The sequence below is a fragment of the Danio rerio genome, chromosome 7 (genome assembly GCF_049306965.1).
Source record: "Danio rerio strain Tuebingen ecotype United States chromosome 7, GRCz12tu, whole genome shotgun sequence".
In the NCBI taxonomy this organism is placed as follows: domain Eukaryota; kingdom Metazoa; phylum Chordata; class Actinopteri; order Cypriniformes; family Danionidae; genus Danio; species Danio rerio.
Genome location: NC_133182.1, coordinates 70,329,195 through 70,350,000, shown reverse-complemented (window position 1 = coordinate 70,350,000; position 20,806 = coordinate 70,329,195). Strand labels below are relative to the sequence as shown.

Below are 20,806 nucleotides of genomic sequence, written 5' to 3'. Positions count from 1 at the left end.
CACCTGCTCCAGTCCATATTGTGGAGGAAAATATCCAAACAACGAAACAGTATAAGCCTTTCATTTCTGCCTTGAATGCTATGCTGTAGTGAGTGCACGACAATGACTTTAAACGCAGGTCTCATGTGATTCTGTGGTTTCCTGTGCGACATTGTGAACTGCATTTCATTGCAAAAGTAAGGAACTATGACTCCATAAGCTTTTTACTTACCGTCACAGAACACTAAGGTGTATTAAAGGGTAAAAATTAAAAAAACTACAATGGAGAACGTTATTGTAATGTTTCCAATAGACATTTACTATAATAAATACTAAAAGTGCTTTTTATTCACAAATCACAGCATTTATTTATAATTTTTTTTTTCTCACAATAAATAAGCAGGTCTAAGATAAGATGAGACAAATCATATTTTAAAGTCTTAATTTGAGTTAGAAAAAGGAAGCTTCATTTTATTTGATGTTTATGTGCTGAATTGGAGCAAAGGAAGTCAGCACTCTTGCAAAAGAAAAAGGGGGTCACAGGGGATGGTGCTTTTCTGTGGATGTAGCTGGATAATGTCTTGTAAAATGTCACATAAAAGAGGTTTCAGTAAGAAAACAACATGAGTAGTCCTTATCTGGAGACGTCCACAGTGGATTTAGTCTTGGATTGAAGTGACTGCCTTCCGTTTTTCATCGTTGTTGCACACATCCACACAAAGATGTAAAATCCTGTAGACAGACAGACAAAGGAAATGTTTCGATCCAAGGGTTAATTGATGATCAACAGTAAAAATGATAAAATTTACATCTTCCCAACTTAGAAAACCACCAACAATCAAGAGTGCATGATTATATGCTGCCATGGCTTTTCGTTCAAAAAATGGGGTTATAATGGAAGTCAATGGGGCAAAAATAGCCCCCAACATAACGAAAGGATAGTAAATGTCCAGGATGTTCTTTGACAAAGAGTAGGGGTTTAACCCCTGCATCCTGGCCAAATGCATCTTCTCTCCACCAATCAGCTGGTGTGTGGTCTGGCGCAATATGGCTGCCGTCGTGTCATCCACACACAAACTGGTGGTGGATGAGGAGATTCCCCCAATGTGTAAAGCGCTATTAGTGTCTAGAAAAACACTATATAAATGTAAATAATTATTGTTTTAAATCCGAGTCTGTTATTGAGTTTTTGAAAACTTTTGCAATTGCCCAACATATGTGTCAAAATAAGATTCATCACTAAATATTATTCCACTTGACAAATCACAAAAACATCCCCAAGAGCACACGAGGGTTAAGAAAATGTTCTGTTCCACTTTTTTTGAACCGTGATTTCATTGAATCATGAACTTGTTAATTTCACATCCTCCTAGACACTGTGTGACTTCAGAATGATCCCTGTTGTGATCCTATGCTTTGGAAGCAGAAAACAAAACTGTAGTGAGTCATTTCTGAACTGTCTGGTTTTTTTGTCTTTTTTGAAAATAAAATACCCCTAGTGTTATATACAGTATTCTGCTGAATTATGTACGTACATTATCTTAATGTTTTGAGAATGTTCAAATCAAGTAAAATATGCAATTTTAACTAGTTACATGAACCGTGTCCTGTGCCCCTCGATTTCAGATTTGGTATGGAAGCATGTAAGAAGCTTCTATATGGTGTGCATTTTATTAGACTCCACAGACTGGCATTATAACAGAACTTTGAAGTGTAATTATTATGATAAAGCATAATATGTCTGTGTGCCAGTGCCGGCCTGTAGGGTAGAGGGGCCCTAGGCGAGATAAAAAAAAAATTGGGCCCACTGGTGTTAAACCCTAAGCACAAAACAAAAAAAATTATTTATATATACACACACACACACACACACACACACACACACACATATATATATTATATATATATATATATATATATATATATATATATATATATATATATATATATATATATATATATATATATATGCACACTTCTTGTTTCCTGTAAGTGAGCATTACGTCAGCATTTTCTTGCTTAGTCTGTCTTGTTTTGATCTTTGTATGTCTCATTGTGTTTGTTTGTTTTTGCCACCTGCTTCAAGCATTCATCTATTTACGTATATCAACCACTCTCTGATGACCTACATGCTTCTGTTTGGAACTTTTCTGCCTGATTTTTCTAAATAAAGCAGCATCTGGATCCTCCCCTCTGTTGCCACCCCACTCCTTACACATATTAAAAGTCGGAAGTGGTAAATTGTGGCAAAAAAGAACGAAAAACCAACTCTGCCTCATTGTGAGTTTAGTGTCTGACAGAAGAAAAAAACTCATAAAGGTTTAGATCTGCTCAAGTGTGAGTAAATAGTGAGTAAATTTCATATTTGGGTCAACCACAAACTATGCCCCTGCGTCAGCATCACTCATATATATGTTTATAGATTGATTCCCTGATAGACATGGTTTTCAAATGTTCTAACGTTTGAGCTCAGTGAAGTGATGTGTATGAGATGCTCTTCGATTCTGCTACATTTCTATACAGTATGGAATGATGATTAAACTCGATATGCTCTATATTTTAGTGAAGGCCAATGTATTGTTGTAGATCATCACAAATAAATCAATGAACGGGAAACACTGCATTTCAAATCAGTCATTTGTAAGCATCAAACTCAACATTAACTTTTTTGTTTACCAGCCACTGTGGTGGGCTAGTAGTTTTCTAAAGTTGCTAGCCACTCTGCATTTTTACCAGCCACAAATTTGTTGTTGGGGAAAATACATTTAATATGTTTGAATTTCACTTTGGAATGCTAAAGTTACGTAGTTTTAGGTAATTTTATTTGATTTAAGTCGTTTAAAACCCCTCTGATCACCCACGTTTTAATATGCATAGCATACCGGCTAGTACTACCTGACAAAAAAGTCTTGTTGTCGATCCCAGTTGAGTAACAAATAATAACTCGACTTCTAGTTGATCATTTGGGAAAGTGGCAGAAGGTAGATTTTTCCAGTCATCAGACATGAACATTATTGAGCATATTTGGGGTAAGGTTAAGGAGGAAGCATTAAAGATGAATCCAAAGAATCTTGATGAACTCTGGGAGTCCCGCAAGAACACTTTCTTTGCCATTCCAGATGACTTTATTAATAAGTGATTTGAGTCATTGCAGAGATGTAAGGATGCAGTCCTCCAAGCTCATTGGAGTCATAAACAATAGTAATAATTTTTCCACTGCACCATGACTTTTTATTCTATACTGTTCATTATTTATTTTAAGTGATGTGGTGGAAATTTATTTTATTCATCGTATATTAATTTTATACACTAATTTGTTATAAAGGTCTTTTTTTTATTCTTCCATGAATGTACTGTTTAGGTTAGACCAAGTGTGACCACTTTAACATCTGTTTATCATCAGACAAGATCTAAATAAGTACATAGTGATTTAACAAGCTACATGTTTGATTTAGAGGTAAGACTGAAATGTACACTCTCAGAAAAAAAGGTACACGGTGGTACAAATAATGTTCCTTGAGGGCCAGTTTTGTACCTTTGTAAAAGTTTGACCTTATATGGTACAGAAAAGACCGCTTATGATACTGTTCTGTACCTTTTATGGTACAATTTAAATGAAGGTACATAATTGCTCTCATAAAAAGGTACACTCTCAGAAATAAAGGTACAGGAGCTGTCACTGGGGTGGTACCTTTTCAAACGGTACATATTTGTACCTGAAGGGTCCATAATGGTACTTCAGAGGTACTTTTTAGGTACATTTGGATACTTATATGTATCATTTAAAAAGGTACTGACCCAGAGACAGCTCCTGTACCTTTATTTCTGAGAGTGTACATAAGTGTTGGACAACTCCTTCTTTGTTACAAAATCTATGAAAATAAATATTACTGGAAAGGCAAAGTGATTTATGAATAATTTCCATATTAAAACATGAATCATCATTTAAAAGCATATGTTTAAAGAAACTCATAAACAATAATTATTAAGTTCTATAATGCAATAATGCAAAACAACTGGTAAAACATTTGTATCTTTGATGAAGGTACATTTTGGTTTCCCATGGTATAAATCATGTTCTTAAAGGTACAAACTGCAATGGTACAAATTTGTTTCTTTGTCTTAAGGTACAATTCTGTTCCATAAAAAGGTACTGCCCCAGTGACAAGGGTTTGTACCTTCTTTGGTACAACATTGTACCATTTTTTCTGAGAGTGTAGATGGTCAAAAATGAAGTTTGATGTAACTGGGATTCACCCTGTAAGTCACTGATGACCTTGTGGGTATTACAAACTAGATAAAAAGAAAACGCACACTGTTTCTGCGTCTCACCCTGCAGAAACTGTCGTTGCTGTATGATTGTGTGACTTTCTTTGCAAATAATAGAACTTTAAAAGACACATTGGGTAAGAATGTCTTCTTGACCTCTGAGAGAGCCTCCTTAAAGAAAATTGCCTCTACAGTGACAAGACTTTTGTCTAAGCAAAGTCAGACCTTACTGTCCTAATTAAATAATTAAAAATCTAGGCATGATCATGTTTTTTTGGTAAAAAAAGCATAATCTAGAGGCCTTTGTCTTTCATATAAGCCACTTCTGATACCAAATGATCAACTAGAAGTTAAGTTACTATCTTTTGTTCCTAAAACTTGGAAGACTTTTGTCAGGTAGTGCACAGTAGTCAACATTTAAAGTGGATCAAAACCTTTCATCAAAGTTGACGTCAAATCATATAAAAAGAGTAATGTCTAATGAACACGAAAAAAATTGTACACTGCAAAGATGCTTTAAACATATATATATATATATATATATATATATATATATATATATATATATATATRTATATATATATATATATATATATATATATATATATATATATATATATATATATATATATATATATATATATATATATATAATTTAAACTATTAGCTTTTTATTTTTATCTTATTTTTAGCATCATCATGATTTTACCTAAACATTTAGCCTTTTTAATTTAAAGGAAACAAAATGTATGAAGTTAAAACAAACATATAAGTTAAAACTGAACACAGTCAAGCTGCTCAAACTGTGTATTGAACACGTTTTATTATTTATTGACTTTAAGTAGACTATATTTACTTCATTATGTTATATAATAAAAAGTACAATAAATATTAGATAAAACTTTTACTTGAGCAAAATTCTAAATGAACTTTTATCAAAGTCATTTCCAGTAAGACATCTGTACTTTTACTTTCAAATGATTTATACAGTACACTAGCTGAACTGATGCTATCTCAGAAAACTGAATACACACACACACACACACACACACACACACACACATCACACACACACACACCTACAAACCGGATGTTTTCGGTCTTGATTGACATCATTCATTGTATGTGGTTCATTTGATTATTATTTCCTGCTTCTGTTGTTTTCCACCATGCAAAAATACAGTTTGCATATTTCAGAAATGACTCAATGGGATGAAATACAAAACTTGAACGTACATTTGTAAATTTGGTATTCAAATTAATGTTTCAATATAAAATTGCAGTATGGCATCATCTTTTATTAATGTTACGGTTAACAGTTTTATTTAAGGTAACATAGTTACACATGTTCCATGCACTTACTATAGTATTTAAAATAAATTATGCATAATTACAAGTAATTAACCCTTAACCGGTGGGTAGCACAATCGCCTGTCAGCAAGAAGGTCACTGGTTCGAGTCATGGCTGGGCCAGTTGGCATTTCTGTGTAGAGTTTGCATGTTCTACCCGTGTTTGCGTGGATTTCCTCCGGGTGTTTCCGGGTGATTTCCTCAGTTTCCCCCACAGTCCAAAGACATGTTACAGGTGAATTGGGTAGGCTAACTTGTCCGAAGTGTATGTGTAAATGAGTGTGTATGGATGTTTTCCAATCAAGGGTTGCAGCTGTAAGGGTATCTGCTGAGTAAAACTTATGCTGGATAAGTTGGCGGTTCATTCCGCTGTGGCGACCCCAGATTATTAAAGGGATTCAGCCGAAAAGAAAATGAATGAATGAATGAATGAATGAATGAATGAATGATTGACTAACCCTGAACCAAAGCCACATTCTAACCCCAACCATATAGTAGGTACATGTAATCTGTGTCGATTACAACAGACATCACATGTCAGCCCATGTTTTTTGTGGTTCCTGAGAATTTCATCTAATTTAAAGCCTGCAGTCCATGAGAGTGTACGATTGTCATAGAATCAAATGGTGGTAAGGCTCGGTATGTTGTAATTTAAAAAAAAAAAAAAAACACTATATGAAAAGCAGCAAGGCATCACTTCCCTCCAGACACAAACATAAGCCACATTTACTATATTTTTATTCTGATTTATTGATATGTTTGCTAATATTTAATAGATTATATGTAAAAAAGAGAGATTGCACTTACTTTATTTCAAGATTATTTCCAACACATTTCTAAACATAATAGTTTTAATAACTCAATTCTAATAACTGATTTATTTTATCTTTGCTATGATGACAGTAAATAATATTTGACTAAATATTTTTAAGGCAGTTCTATACAACTTAAAGTGACATTTAAAGGCTTAACTAGGTTGATTAGGTTAACTAGGCAGGTTAGGGTAATTAGGCAAGTTATTATATTATGATGGTTGAAAAATGTAAAACTGCTTTTATTCTAGTCGAAATAAAACAAATTAGACTTTCTCCAGAAGAAGAAATATTATCAGAAATACTGTGAAAATTTCCTTGCTCTGCTAAACATCATTTGAGAAATATTTAAAAAAGAAAAAATTCAAAGGGGGGCTAATAATTCTGACTTCAACTGTATGTATAAACAATATCAATGTACTAATTCATTACTGAAACAATTTGATATGCAGAATATACAGATTTTGAAGTTCTTGAGCATACAGCAGATGGAAATATGGGGGGAGTGGGAGGTCGCTTTGATCTTGAGAGTCTCATGACCCGATCTAATCCTGAGTAGAGTATTACATCATTACTATCCTGAGTATTACAACAACTCTCAGATGAGTTTTGAAGAATGAAATAATCCTGGATTATGTCATATAATAATAATAATAATAATAATAATAATAATAATAATATTAATTCCTTACATTTATATAGTGCTTTTTTCTGGACACTCAAAGCAGTTTTCACAGTTGGGGGAATCTCTTCATCCACCCAGAGTGTGCACCTGGATGATGGGAAAGCAGCCACATTGCACCAGACCACACACCACACACCAGTTTATTGGTGGAGAGGAGACAGTAGCCCCTTTCACACAGTGATACCGGTAAATATCCGGAAAATTTCCGGAACGACTTTACCGGTATATTCAAAAAAGCGGTGTTCACACAGGCGAGGACGTTACGGAAATTTTCCGGAAAAGAGCATTCACACATCCATCCCAAAATACCGGTAAATTCTGACATCATTCACCACAGATGAGCTTTAAACGGCTGCGCTTGTATTTGTAAACATTTGACTAAATTACAAACTCTGTGGATGATCAATATTGTGAACAACTTTCGCAGGATCACTTTCGCATGTCGAGATGTTCATAATATGTGCGTGTGCAGGCGCTCACAGGCTGTTTCACAGGCACACGCAAAGCTTGAAGGTAAACAAACAACGGCTTATCATAAGCATCTCATCGATGATTATTTACACAGTTGGCATTAAGAAAAACATATAAACGTGATCTGACTAACTTCTAGCAGCTAAATGTGTCTGGAAAAATATTCAAAGGCTTTTATTCTCACAAACCGTGTGGACGTAAATGCGCCTGACTGTTGTGATTGGCTAAAGCAGACGTCTCACGTCAGCATGTTCTAGACGTGCACGCGCTTATAACGGCAATCTTCCTTCTGCATTCACACAGCGCAGCATTCCGGCAAATTGCCGGTAATGTTACAACTTCTCTTTCCGGAAAATAGCCAGAACGAATTCACCGGTATTTTCGAAAAGGACCTGTTCACACATACAACCTTTCCGGAAAATTGCCGGCAATTTTCCGGAAAGGTCTGTATGTGTGAAAGGGGCTAGTGACAAAGCCAATTATGATATTGGGATGGTTAGGATGCCATGATGGACAGTGGGAAAATTTGGCCAGGATGCCAGAGTTAAACCCCTACTCTTTTTCGAAAGACATCCTAGGATTTTTAATGACCACAGAGAGTCAGGACCTCAGTTTAACGTCTCATCCTAAAGACAGTATAGAGTCCCCTTCACTATACTGGGGCATTAGGACCACTGCTGGTCTCACTAACAGCAACCCGGCTTTCCCATGTGATCTCCCATCCAGGTGCTGACCGGGCGCAGCCCTGCTTAGCTTCAGTGGGCGACCATGTGAAAATTGCAGAGAGCTAGCTGCCGGCGATTCAATAACTAAATCCAGCTAATTGATTAATCCACGTATGAAGAAAAGACCCCTGTTTTAACATTACACACTTTTACTTTATTTCTTACTATATTTATCTATTTCTTTTTTAAAAGACTAAATACATGTAAATTTGCTTGGCCAAGAATCAGCAATTTAAATTGGCTAAAAAAATTGAGGTAAAGGCGCATCCCTGGTTAAAATGGATACATTTTTACCTTATTTGTGCTATTGTCATTTTATGGATTTAAAGTCTACAGTACATTGTGTGAGAGTCTCGGTTAGTATCTTGTGGCACCCACCTTGCATTGAGTTGAAGATGCAGAATAGGTAGAGTATAGGGTAGATGGTATGTCCAGAGGTGAAGAAGGCCAAACCCCATGTCGTACCCAGCAGACACATGAGCCCCAGCACTGTGCCGGCATCCTTCCAGACTGGCATCTTTTCATACTTTCTACTTGTACGATGTAGCTTTAAGATCTGTCTAGACACTGTGATCAGGATTCCTAAGTTGAACAGGAATACGATACTGAAGTAGGAAAGGGTCACGCCGTACAGGATGATGTTCTCTTTGATCCAGCAGCTGAATGAAAGAAAGATTTGCATTGTAAGTAAATTGTACTGTTGACATGGGTTAATTGGGTCGGCTAAATTGTCAGTAGTGTATGAGTGTGTGTGTGGATGTTTTACAGAGATGGGTTGTGGCTGGAAGGGCATCCGCTGCGTTAAAACTTGCTGGATAAGTTGACGGTTCATTCCACTGTGGCGACTCCGAATTAATAAAGGGACTAAGCGGACAAGAAAATGAATGAATGTGTATGAGTGTGTGTGTGAATATGTGCATATGGTTGTTTCTCAGCACTAGGTTGCACCTGGAAGGCCATAAAAAAAAACATAAAAACATGTTTAAACATATGCTGGCATAGTTGGTGGTTCATTCCATTGAGGCGACCTCTGAAACATAGACTAAGCCAAATTAAGCCAAAGCAAAATGAATGAGTAAATGAAATTCATGAGTGAGTGGTTATACTTTAGCGTATTACATTTTCAAGAGTTCACACTTAGATATTGCTTGACGCTCTTAGCAGGTTTGACATGTTGTCCCAGAGCTCAGAGATAATTGAGCCCAGGGCTTCCGCCTGGTCTTTTAATATATAAGGGGGTTTGAGATCAGGTAGGTGGCGAGAATTCCCTCTAGTAAAGAAGGAAAAGGAGGAGATGGGGTGGAAGGGGAGATTCTTCCAAATCGAAGATACGACAGTAGGTTAAAAGTAGGTTAAAATTGGTCTGTTTACAGTCCATCCGGAAAATATTCGTAAATTATTTATACTCTGAGTGACATTAGCTGTGAAGTAATGTGAATAATGTAATGTGAAGACTTACATTGAATTGGTCCGATCAGTGTCTGTTAATGTCATCTCATGGGTGCCATAAAAGGGTCTGATGTTATGAACTGACAGCAAGCCTCCAACAACAACAGCAGGGACTCCTGTCAATGATAAATTATTCCAAGATAAATCACCACATTTCAAGGTTCGAATTTGATAGTTTTGTATTATAATTATTTTTTAAATCATATTTTCAATGGACCATTTTCACAAGACTTTTATGACATGTTTAACGGTCAACGTAATCTTAAACCCTTAAGTTTTTAATATTTAGATTAAAGAAAATGCATTTGCAGTTTATGTATTTACGTATGTATTGTATCATCTTTTGTGTGTTTTCTTGTTGTGTTTCTAATGCAGTGCCAATGGGGCAGGCCAGCAAATTTGACATTATCCTCTCTTCTGGCTGCCGTTATTAGTCTCACACGATTTTTTTCCTTTATCTGAAAGTCTTGGTAACACCATCGTGAAGTTTTTCTTTTAATATTTCAGCAAATAGGATTGTCAAAAAATTATTAGTTGTACTCTCTCAGTCCCTGCACTCTATGTTTAGAGGAAAAATTGGCTGAGCAAAGAGAAATTGGCTGAGCAAACTTTTAGTACACTAACTACCTGGAGTTACTGAAAGAAGATTGACAGAAACTGCCCCAAAACATGTGTGCCAAGCTTGTCATTTTGCAGTATTGTCTTGATGAATTTAATCTAGTTTGGAATAAGGCTGTAACTGTCAGGATTCTGCCACTCCAGTCTTGTTAATTCTTGTTTTGGTGGCACAGTCCACACAATAGTCCTGTCTAGTTCCCTTATTGGTTACATGTTCTAGTCCTGTCTTTTTTTTTATAATTATTTTTAGGGGTTTTCAACTTTATTATTGTGATAGGACAGTGGAGATTTATAGACAGAAAAGTATAGGGAGCAAAGATAGGAGAAGGGTCGGCAAAGGACCTCGAGCCGGGAATCGAACTCGGGTCGCCGTGAGCACCTGGGTGCTATGTGTTGACGAACTAACTACTAGGCTAATGGTGCTGACTAGTCCAGTCTTTAAGGGTGCTTTCACACTAGCACTTTTGGTCCGCACCCGGATTCGTTTAACGTCATAGTACGGTACGTTTAGCTAGTGTGAACGTGTCTTCTGAACTCGGGTGCGCACCCGTGAACCGTACCCGAGTCCGCCTGAAAGAAGTGGTCTGGGGTACGATTCATGCGAACTCTGGTACGGTTCACTTCTGATCGCACAAAATCACGAAAGTGAACCGCCAACTGTACAACAAACTATCGTTTTCATAACGTTCGTTCATGTGTGTGTGTGTCTGTGTGTGTGTGTGTTATGTTTTGTACCTTGGTGACACACACGGGACTGAGCCAGGGCAAACACAGTGATACATAGTGATGTCTACTTGTCTCCTCCAAAAACAGCTTCTGCAGACACTGTGTGATGTTCTGAATGTTTATAACATTTTTGCGGCAGATGGATGCGAGTCGCTTTCTGTATGTCCAAAACCAAAGGTTCAGTTAAAGCGATGTGCGGACATATTTCCATTTCGGCGCTTGCTTTCGTTGCCGTCACCTAGCGACGGCCATAAACAAAACAGCAGCTCGATAACGCAAGTGCACTGGGGTTAAGAAGGAAAAAAGACAGTATGAACACAACCCAACAGAGGAGGTGGCAGACGGAGACAATCAAACTTGGGTACGGTCCAGGCAAATGAACCAAGTGTGAAAGCACCCTAAGTGAGCACTATAGCTTGTGTTGTGTTTTTTTTTATCATGTGCTCTCCTGTCTTTCATCTTGTCCCACCCACCTTGTTATACTATTATTTAGCGTTATGTTCACCTGCCTGCTTGTCAGTTCATTAGTTTGCTTTCCCTATTTATTCTCTCAGTGTGCTCTGTCCTGTGCTGGTCCGTCGTCATCCTTTACACATGTGGTGCACTGTAATTCCATGCTGAGCCACATTGAATTAAGTCAAGTCAAGTCAAGTCAAGTCTGTATTTTCTTCTGTTTTCCCCCACAAGATTTTTTAAAGTAAAGTTTACATCGGATACACAGCCGGCCGGAAGTGTGATATGCACATCAATATAGCAACATTTTTTTATGACATCATATAACAATAATGAAGATTTTTACACTACTGTGACGATTGGGTTTAGGGTTAAGGTAGGGTAGGCGTTAAAAAATACAATTTATTGGGTACTTTTAATAGATAGCATAAATAATACTTGGTACAACTACTGTTTTTACGTTTAGGGTTTAGGGTTGGGGTGGAGGTAGGCATTAATAAAATACAATAAATGGGACATTTTAAAAATAATGTAAATAATTCTCGTTAACTTCTGGGTTGTTTTTTGTGCCTTTATGTAATAAAAGGTCCTTGTAAAATGTAAAAAAGTGAAGTGCTCTGAATACTTTGCAGATGCACTATAATGAATAAATATAGCTCTGCTGTAACCACTGCATGTGCAGAACGCTCACGGTCACACTAGAGTATGAGCATGCGTTGCTCTGTCTTACAGCACTGTGTAAAGGGGCAGGACAAAACAAGATGGTCAGACGTTGATGAAGCAAGCGATTGCTCCATATGTTACATTTCTGAACAGAGAGGTCACATTTTTATCTTCTATTGCTACCACGCAATCGTGATGCGATTTCGCAGGTCAAAGTACACCAAACTTTCGAATGCAGCAATATCCAAAACTTTTTCGCATATGTGATGTGCTTGCGTTTCCGTTCTGCCATGTTTGTAAGCATATGAATGGAAGTCCTAGCACCCTCCTATCTCTGCAACATGCTTGTCCCCTACACCCCAACTCGCTCTTTACGGTCTGCTGACTCTGGCCTTTTTGCTGTCCCTCGGTACCGCCTCCCTTCAATGGGGGGCAGATCATTTAGTGTTATTGCACCCAAACTCTGGAACTCTCTACCACGCTCACTCCGCTCTGCTAATAATATCTCTGAATTCAAATCCTTACTCAAGACTCGCTTATTTTCTGAATGCTTCGCTTCTGATCTGCCAAACTGACCACTTAATCTGATCCACCATTACTCTGCTCATATGTCTCATAGGTCTTGTTTGTGTGATTCCAGTTTGTTAAATTTGACCTCATGTATGTTTGTTTATCTTTTTGTTGCATTCCTTGTAAAGTGTCCTTGAGCTCTGGAAAGGCGCTATATAAATAAAAATTATTATTATTATTATTATTAAGTCTACTGGAAGCCTGTTGTGTGACTGCAGCTTAAGGAAATGGCAGCTCCTTACAGCCGCGGCTGATTATAATAAGCTGAGTATCCTACACCTGAAGGAGAGCAAGTTAGACTTTTCACCTCAGAAGCTGAAGAGACATCTTCTGCTGAGCTGAATACAGAGTGGTCAAGCTACTTGCACAATGTGTCCATAGACATAACGTCTCCGTTCAGGTACGCGGTCTGTGACAGTAATCAGGGCTTTTTTTTGCTGCCATTTTTTGCATAACTGCCACTGACTGACCATTTCTTACAGCAAATGCAAAACCATTATTATCGTAATATAAGTTTGCCTGTAAACATAGTCTGTGGTCAAAATGACCTTTGTTATTTGCATTGCTACTGTAAAGCCCGCTACTGGATGTCACAATGTGCCTGCTGCAAATAGTTCATCCTTTGTGTCAGTAGATCATAAATAAAATGCGGTGTCTGTCACTCCACACCCATATCTGAGATCTGTATTTTTCACTCATGACCTTTTCAAATGATCTAGTTATGAAAACAAAGAAATACATACTGGCTTTGAACAACATGTTTTTTTTTTTAAGTAAGTCAAATTAAAGTAAGTTGACTTGAAAGCCATTTATTAATGTCTACTCTTATCAAATGGGGAACAAAACTACATGGACAATTTGTTTTAGATAGGGAGAAACATATTAAGTTTCACTGTCTGTCTCAATTTTGATAATGTGAAATATCCATAGCCCAAAACTGCACAACAAACAACAGAAAGATGAAACTGTTGAAGACAGTAGCTATGTTTCCATCCACCTTTTTTATGCACATTTTGGATTATCGCATTAAAACACCCTGGATGGAAATGCCAAGATATGCATACATTTCGAAAATGTGCAACTGAGTAGTATAAAAACAGCTGAGTAGGATACACTATTTATCTGATAAGAATAAATGTGCATAAACTACAATGGAAAGGCTTTTACTGAATAAATTCCAGTATGCTTATTAAAAATGTCATGTGATTTTGTTATAAGAGATCATGTGATGGTAATAATAGCATTCATGGGCAAACCAGCAGGCCGACTGTCACTCCAGTAGTTCACTAATATTATTACTATTATATTATTGATACCTCCAGAACTATCTTAAGCATCTGTGCTCCCATAGAGCATCTCACACCTCTAAAATTCACCACGTTTACATGGCATTTTGTCTTCTGATAGGCAAGTAATTTCAAGAGTTCGCCCTTAGCTGATGATTATTTATGGAGCTTGTTTGGCATGCTGTTCTAGGAGAGAGCCCTGAACTCATGAGATCCTCGAGCCCGGGGCTCCCTCCCATTGCAGGGCGAGAGGGGAGTCCGAGTTCAGATAGGTCTTGAGAACTCTCCTGCTAGATAATGTTGGAAGTAGATTAATGCTATGAAGTGTCTATGCTGTCAATTTAGATTTGTCAATTCACTTATGTTACATGTTTTTGGTCTGTGGGAGGAAACTGGAGAGCCTGGTGAAAACCTACGCAAACATGAGGAGAACATGCAAACTCTGCACAGAAATGCCAACCTGGCCAGGAAGTGTCCGAGCCGGTGACATTCCTGCTGTGCGGCTGTGGTGCCCTGACAAGGAAATGGGAGGAGTAGAGGTGGAATGGGGGATTCTTCAAGACGAAGATGGCTGAAGTAAGATACTCTGGTTATTTATAGTGGTGAAGGAGTCGTCTGATTGGTAAATCAGTGTTAGCTAATGTGGACCAGATGCTATCAATCATAAGCACATGCTACTCTCGAGTTTAGTTTATAAATAAAATTCACTTATTATATAAGAAAAAGACTCACGCAGCTTCTCCTACCTCAGTAAATTACGTTTTTTTTTTTTGGGATATTTGACAGAAAAACTATCTTTATTTATACAATAAAGCCATTTGGCAACACAGCCCTCACTAGGCGTGCACATACACTCACCGGTCACTATAATAGGTACACCTATCCATCCGCTAGTTAATGCAAATTTCTAATCAGTCAATCACATGGCAGCAACTCAATGCATTTAGGCATGTAGACATGGGCTGCGTCCGATACCGCCTACTACACAGTAGGTACTGCATTTGAATTTAAACGTACTACTCGGCCTTTAGAAAAGTACGTTCTATACAGTATGAATGTGAAAAGTATGAATGGAATTCGGACGTACTACATCCGCCATTTTGTCATGGTCACGTGACCTACCTGCGTCAGTTGCGTCGCTTTACTCTCATTCATGAATTCGCTCGCGGGGCATCATGGGATAGCGCAGCATGCATGGGATGCGCACTCCGGAATCTCGCCTCAAGTAGTAAGTCATCTGGGTACTTCTCACATACTAATTTTCGAATTCTATGAATTTGGACATTCTACTCGTCTCGTATACTGATTTTAGCGTACTATATAGTAAGGAAGTATGCGGTTTCGGACGCAGCCATGGTCAAGATGATCTGCTGCAGTTCAAACCGAGCATCAGAATGAGGAAGAAAGGTAATTCAAGTGACGATGAACATGGCATGGTTGTTAGTGCCAGATGGGCTGGTCTGAGTATTTCAGAAACTCCTGATCTACTTGGATTTTACGCACTACCATCTCTAGGGTTTACAGAGAATGGTCTGAAAAAGAGAAAATATGCTGTGAGCGGCAGTTCTGTGGGCGCAAATGCCTTGCTGATGCCAGACTCGAGCTGATGGAAAGACATCTGTAACTCACATAAACACTCGTTACCCGAGGTATGCAGAAGAGCATCTCTGAACACACAACACTTCCAACCTGAAGGATAGGCTACAGCAGCAGAACACCACACTGGGTGCCACTCCTGTCAGCTAAGAACAGGAAACTGAGGCTACAATTCGCACAGGCTCACCAAAATTGGACAATAGAAGATTGGAAAAATATTGCCTGGTCTGATGAGTCTCAACTTCTGCTGTGACATTTGGATGGTAGGGTCAGAATTTAGCGTCAACAACATGAAAGCATTGGTCCATCCTGCCTTGTATCAACTGTTCAGACTGGTGGTGGTGGTGTAATGGTGTGGGGGATATTTTCTTGGCACTCTTTGGGCCCATTAGTACCAATTGACACCATAGCCTGCATGAGTATTATTGCTGACCATGTCCATCCCTTTATGACCACAGTGTACTCATCTCCTGATGGCTACTTCCCAGCAGGATAACACGTCATGTTATAAAGTGCGAATCATCTCAGACTGGTTTCTTGAACATGACAATGAGTTCACTGTGTTCAAACGGCCTCCACAGTCACCAGAGCTCAATCCAATACAGCACATTTGAGATGTGGTGGAGTAGGAGATTCACATCAGGGATGTGCAGCCAACAAATCTGCAGCAAATGCTTGATGCTATCATGTCAATATGGAGCAAAACTTCTGAGGAAAATTTTCTGTTACTCGTTGAATCTATGCAACGAAGAATAAAGGCAGTTCTGAAGGTAAAAGGAGGTCCAACCCGGTACTAGTGAGATGTACTTAACAAAGTGGCCAGTGAGTGTATTGCTTGCAATCATACTTCCTGTTTACTACTACAGTAATCATATGAGACAGCTTGACAAATCAGAAAATAAGACACAATAGTGAAATGAAACTGGAATACTACACTGAAACGGAACACTACCATTTACAAACAAAAATTGGGTCTTTAGCATATTCAAAGAGTTCAGTTTTACTGAGTCAAAGATTTTCGGACTGTGTGCACAAATGCCATTGATTTGGAGGCTGTAAAGGAGATGCAACAGCACATGGTTTTAAAAGAGAAAATTTTACAAACTTGGAAGAAAAAAATCAAAGCCTGAACCAAACAATTTGGTCTAATATCACCACTAAGAGCAAGGGTGGCTTTGCAGGCCTTACATGATTTGCATAATTTGCATATAGGCAGGTGTGGCTCTGGAAAAAAAACCCTTCAATGCTTTCTGCATATACAGTTATCAGCCCTCCTTAAGCAAGGAAATTTTATTCACAGTATTTCCTATAATTTTTATTTTTATTTTGGAGAAACATGTTTTATTTCAGCAAAAATAAAAGCAGTTTTGAATTTTTAAAAATCTATTTAAGGTCAATATTATTAACCCCCTTAATATTTTTTTTCAATTGTCTTCAGAACAAACCACACACATTATACAATGACCTAATTACCCTAACTTGCCTAATTAACCTAGTTAAGCCTTTAAATGTTACTTTAAGCTGTATAGAAGTGTCTTGAAAAATGTCTAGTCAAATATTATTTACTGTCATCATGGCAAAGATAAAATAAATCAGTTATTAGAGATGAGTTATTAAAACTATTATGTTTAGAAATGTGTTGAAAAAAATCTCTCCATGCACAGAAATTGGGGACAGAATATACAGGGGATCACAATTCTGACTTCAACAGTATATTTAGACATTTATATTGTAAACATTTGGTTGTGATGCTCACCCCATCCGATCACAGACAGCTTGATCATGTAGTGCTTGATGTAAATGTTGAAGACTCTGATGAGAAGAAGGTAGAGGTGCATGGCTTCAATGGCCATCCAGGTAAAGGAAGACAGCAGGCTGTAGTGTATAGTCACAGCTATAAACACACACAGTCCGTTCATGGACAGTGTGGCGGCCCATTCACTCAACATGAAGCTCGAGTTGAGGACAAACAGAGCAGCACTCAGAGACACGTGAATGCTGCTGGACACCTCTGCCCTCGCGTTACTGCAAGCACACACATATACCTGTATTAAAAACCAATATAGAAATCTGATCCATGGAAATATACGCAAATGACATATATGATATACAAGTTCATATTTGGATTTCACATATATAAAATACTGTATGTCATATATGCAACATATATTTCAAAATATTGCAAACATGGCCATTTACATATATATTTTTTTAACCATTGTAATTGCATTAGCTATAGATATATATGTATATGTTCATATAAAGCCATATTTGAACGCATACATAACATTATAGCATATATATGTTAATATTTTAATAGCATAATATTTGTAATTCCAATGGTTGAGAAAAAACATATGTATACAGCCATCTTGGCAGTACATATATACAATCTCAAATCAGAAAAATTTGTGTCAGTGTGGAAAACACAAACAAAAAAGAAAATAGTCATTTCTAAATTTATGAGAATTTGAGAGATTTATGAGAGATGGGCCGAGGCACACTAGTTTGCCAACAAATACGTGAGAAAATTATTGAAATGTTCAAAAACAATGTTCCTCAAAGAAAGATAGAAAGGCATTTGGATATTTCACCTTCAACAGTGCATAACATAATTAAAAGATCGAAGAAATCAGGAGGAATTTTAGTGCATCAAGGACAAGGGCGCAAGCCGTAGCTGAACAACTCTGATCCTTTAGGCGGCACTTAATCAAGAATCCTCATTCATCAATAAGCGATATCACCACATGGGCTTAAGACTACCTTGGCAAACCTTTGTCAAGTACCACAATAATATGTAGGCAGTAAAACTGCACTGTGCCAAAAGAAAGCCCTATGTTAACAGTGTCCAGAAGTGCCATTTACTTCTCTGGAATAGACCATCACACAGTGGAAACCTGTACTGTGGTCTGATGAATCAGTATTTTGGGTATTTTTGGGAGCATTGGACGCCGTTGCCCCTGACCAAAGAAGAAAAAGATCATCCAGACCACAGTGTGGTTAATTGGTCTGGATTAACCAATGGGAATTATGGACACAGGCCTAGGGACCTGTTGCGTTGTTTATAGAAGTTAAGTTATACATTGAAAATGTAACTTCATTGCTTTGTTTATAGAAGTTATACATTTAAAAAACTCTTACATATATATATTAGTTCTGCTTCAGTGAACCTGAACAAGTATATTAAAATCCATTCATTTTCACTAGTTGTGCTAGTATTTTTTTGAATTGTGCATTAAATGCTTTAAAAATAAGTTAAATCTTTGTAAAATAGAAATATATGTATTGTATATCATTTATATGCGGGCAATACATTATAGATTAATTTCATTTAAAAAATATTATATGAATCTTATTTTTTAATTCAACTATAGCAGCCAGGTAGATGGACTACAGGACATTGTGCCCAGGGTCCTTCGAATTCTTAATCCGGGCCTGCCTCCACTGGTAATATGCCAGATAAGTTACCCTGATCTGTTCCGGAACCTCGCAATTTACAAATTAAGTACTGAATACAGGTACTTGACTAGCCTGCATGCAGTCCCGACTTGTCTCCAATAGAGAATGTGTGGTGCATTTTCAATCGCAAAATGCGACAATGAAGACCCCGTACTGTTGGCAACCTTAAAACTGAGAATGAGACAAATCTACACTTGAAACACTTCATCACTTGGTGTCATCAGTCCCTAAACGTCTTTTAAGTGTTGTGAAAAGGAATGGCACCATTACAAAATGGTAAACGCTTTACTGTTCCAACTTTTTTTTTGAAATATGTTGCAAGAACCAAAATTGGCAACACAATCTCACAGCAACTCATAGCTTCATTGGCTAATTCGTATAAATTCGTACAATCTTATTTGTACAATTTAGTACGATTTGGTCATCACCCAATGATGGTTGGGTTTAGGGGTGGGTTTAGATGCCATGCCTTCTTTTTAAAATCATACGTGGTCATGCGACATGAATTCGTACGAATTAGCCACTAAACTTTCTCGTGAGATCAGGCTGAAATTGGAATACATGTTAATTAAAAACAAAACAAAAAAAAAATTCACAAATTCTAAACTTTTTCTGATTTGGGGTTGTATATATATTGCATATGTGACATAGTTTTTATATATGTGTGTCAGAAATGAGCTTGTATGTCAAGTAATTTGCATATATTGCCATATACAGTGTATTAGATTTCTATTTGAAGAGTACAGATGCAAAAGCCTCCAAATGTCATCTGAACTTTTCTTCAGATGAGTGCTTTTCTCAGATTCCCATGTGTAGGTTAAATATTTTCACTTTTATGACAAGTTTTATTCATTCTACTTCAATGTAAATAATTGGACATAAACACAGGATGTTGAGGAAAATGCAAATTGTATAAATACTATAAATGTTTTTGCATCTGAACTCTTCATATGGGAACTGGGCATATGAATTACTACTTTTGTGAATCAAGCATATGCATTTATCTGAAAACATGATGAGGAGATGATGATGTCACCTAATGAAGATGTACGAAAAGACCGTGACTGCAGAAAAAAACGCGGACAGACAGCAGCCTACATAGCTGATGTACGACAAGATTTCCCATTGGCTTTTGGAGATCTTCAAATCAACCTATTCAGAGTTAGTAAGAGGGATAAAGAAGTAGACAGTGTCAGCTGATTAATTAACACTCTTAATGAATTTATTTCATGGGTGGATGATTTGTTACTCACCAGAAGCAAAGCAAAAGGAGTTGCATGGTCACAGTAACATTCAACCTCATCATTACTAATCCTATTTGTAGAACAACCATCGGGTTTCCATGTTTTGTTGCCTATTTGACGACAGAAACATTAAAGGATGTTTGCTGTTGCTCATTTTAAATAATTCCTTATTGAAACCAATATATCTCTGCACCTTGTTCATCGTAGAACTCACAGGACAGGGTGGTGTTCTTCAAATACAGACACAAAAGAGGAAAACATCATTAGCGGGACATTTTAAGGCAATTTAAAAACAGTCAATATTGTATTTGAAGATACACTTACAGGTCTGTAAACCGTGTCATTATATCTGAACCTTATTTTAAGTAGATGTTTCAAATTTGAAAGGTCCACTCCAGGGGCTTCAATCCTTATAACTGTGGAGGTAATACTTTTATTTACAAGTTTAACC

At 37.3% G+C, this 20,806-nt stretch overlaps 2 protein-coding genes across 3 annotated transcripts in view; both read right to left on the bottom strand.

Annotated features, from left to right (window-relative positions):
- The window catches only part of adgrg3 (adhesion G protein-coupled receptor G3), a 23,617-nt gene extending 23,535 nt beyond the window's left edge, over window positions 1-82 (bottom strand). Inside the window, exon 1 of the mRNA XM_073907465.1 lies at window positions 4-82. Coding sequence (XP_073763566.1) covers window positions 4-64 — 61 coding nt within the window. The 5' untranslated portion in view covers window positions 65-82. The remainder of the gene's footprint in view (window positions 1-3) is intronic.
- The window catches only part of LOC101882631 (adhesion G-protein coupled receptor G5), a 29,416-nt gene continuing 8,613 nt past the window's right edge, over window positions 4-20,806 (bottom strand). For both annotated transcript variants that reach the window (XM_005166614.6, XM_073907460.1), the window contains exons 7-14: window positions 20,680-20,805; window positions 20,549-20,585; window positions 20,365-20,465; window positions 20,148-20,263; window positions 17,409-17,677; window positions 9,751-9,856; window positions 8,670-8,950; window positions 4-711 (exon numbers count right to left, since the gene is read on the bottom strand). In XM_005166614.6, coding sequence (XP_005166671.2) covers window positions 614-711; window positions 8,670-8,950; window positions 9,751-9,856; window positions 17,409-17,677; window positions 20,148-20,263; window positions 20,365-20,465; window positions 20,549-20,585; window positions 20,680-20,805 — 1,134 coding nt within the window. In that variant the 3' untranslated portion in view covers window positions 4-613. The remainder of the gene's footprint in view (window positions 712-8,669; window positions 8,951-9,750; window positions 9,857-17,408; window positions 17,678-20,147; window positions 20,264-20,364; window positions 20,466-20,548; window positions 20,586-20,679; window position 20,806) is intronic.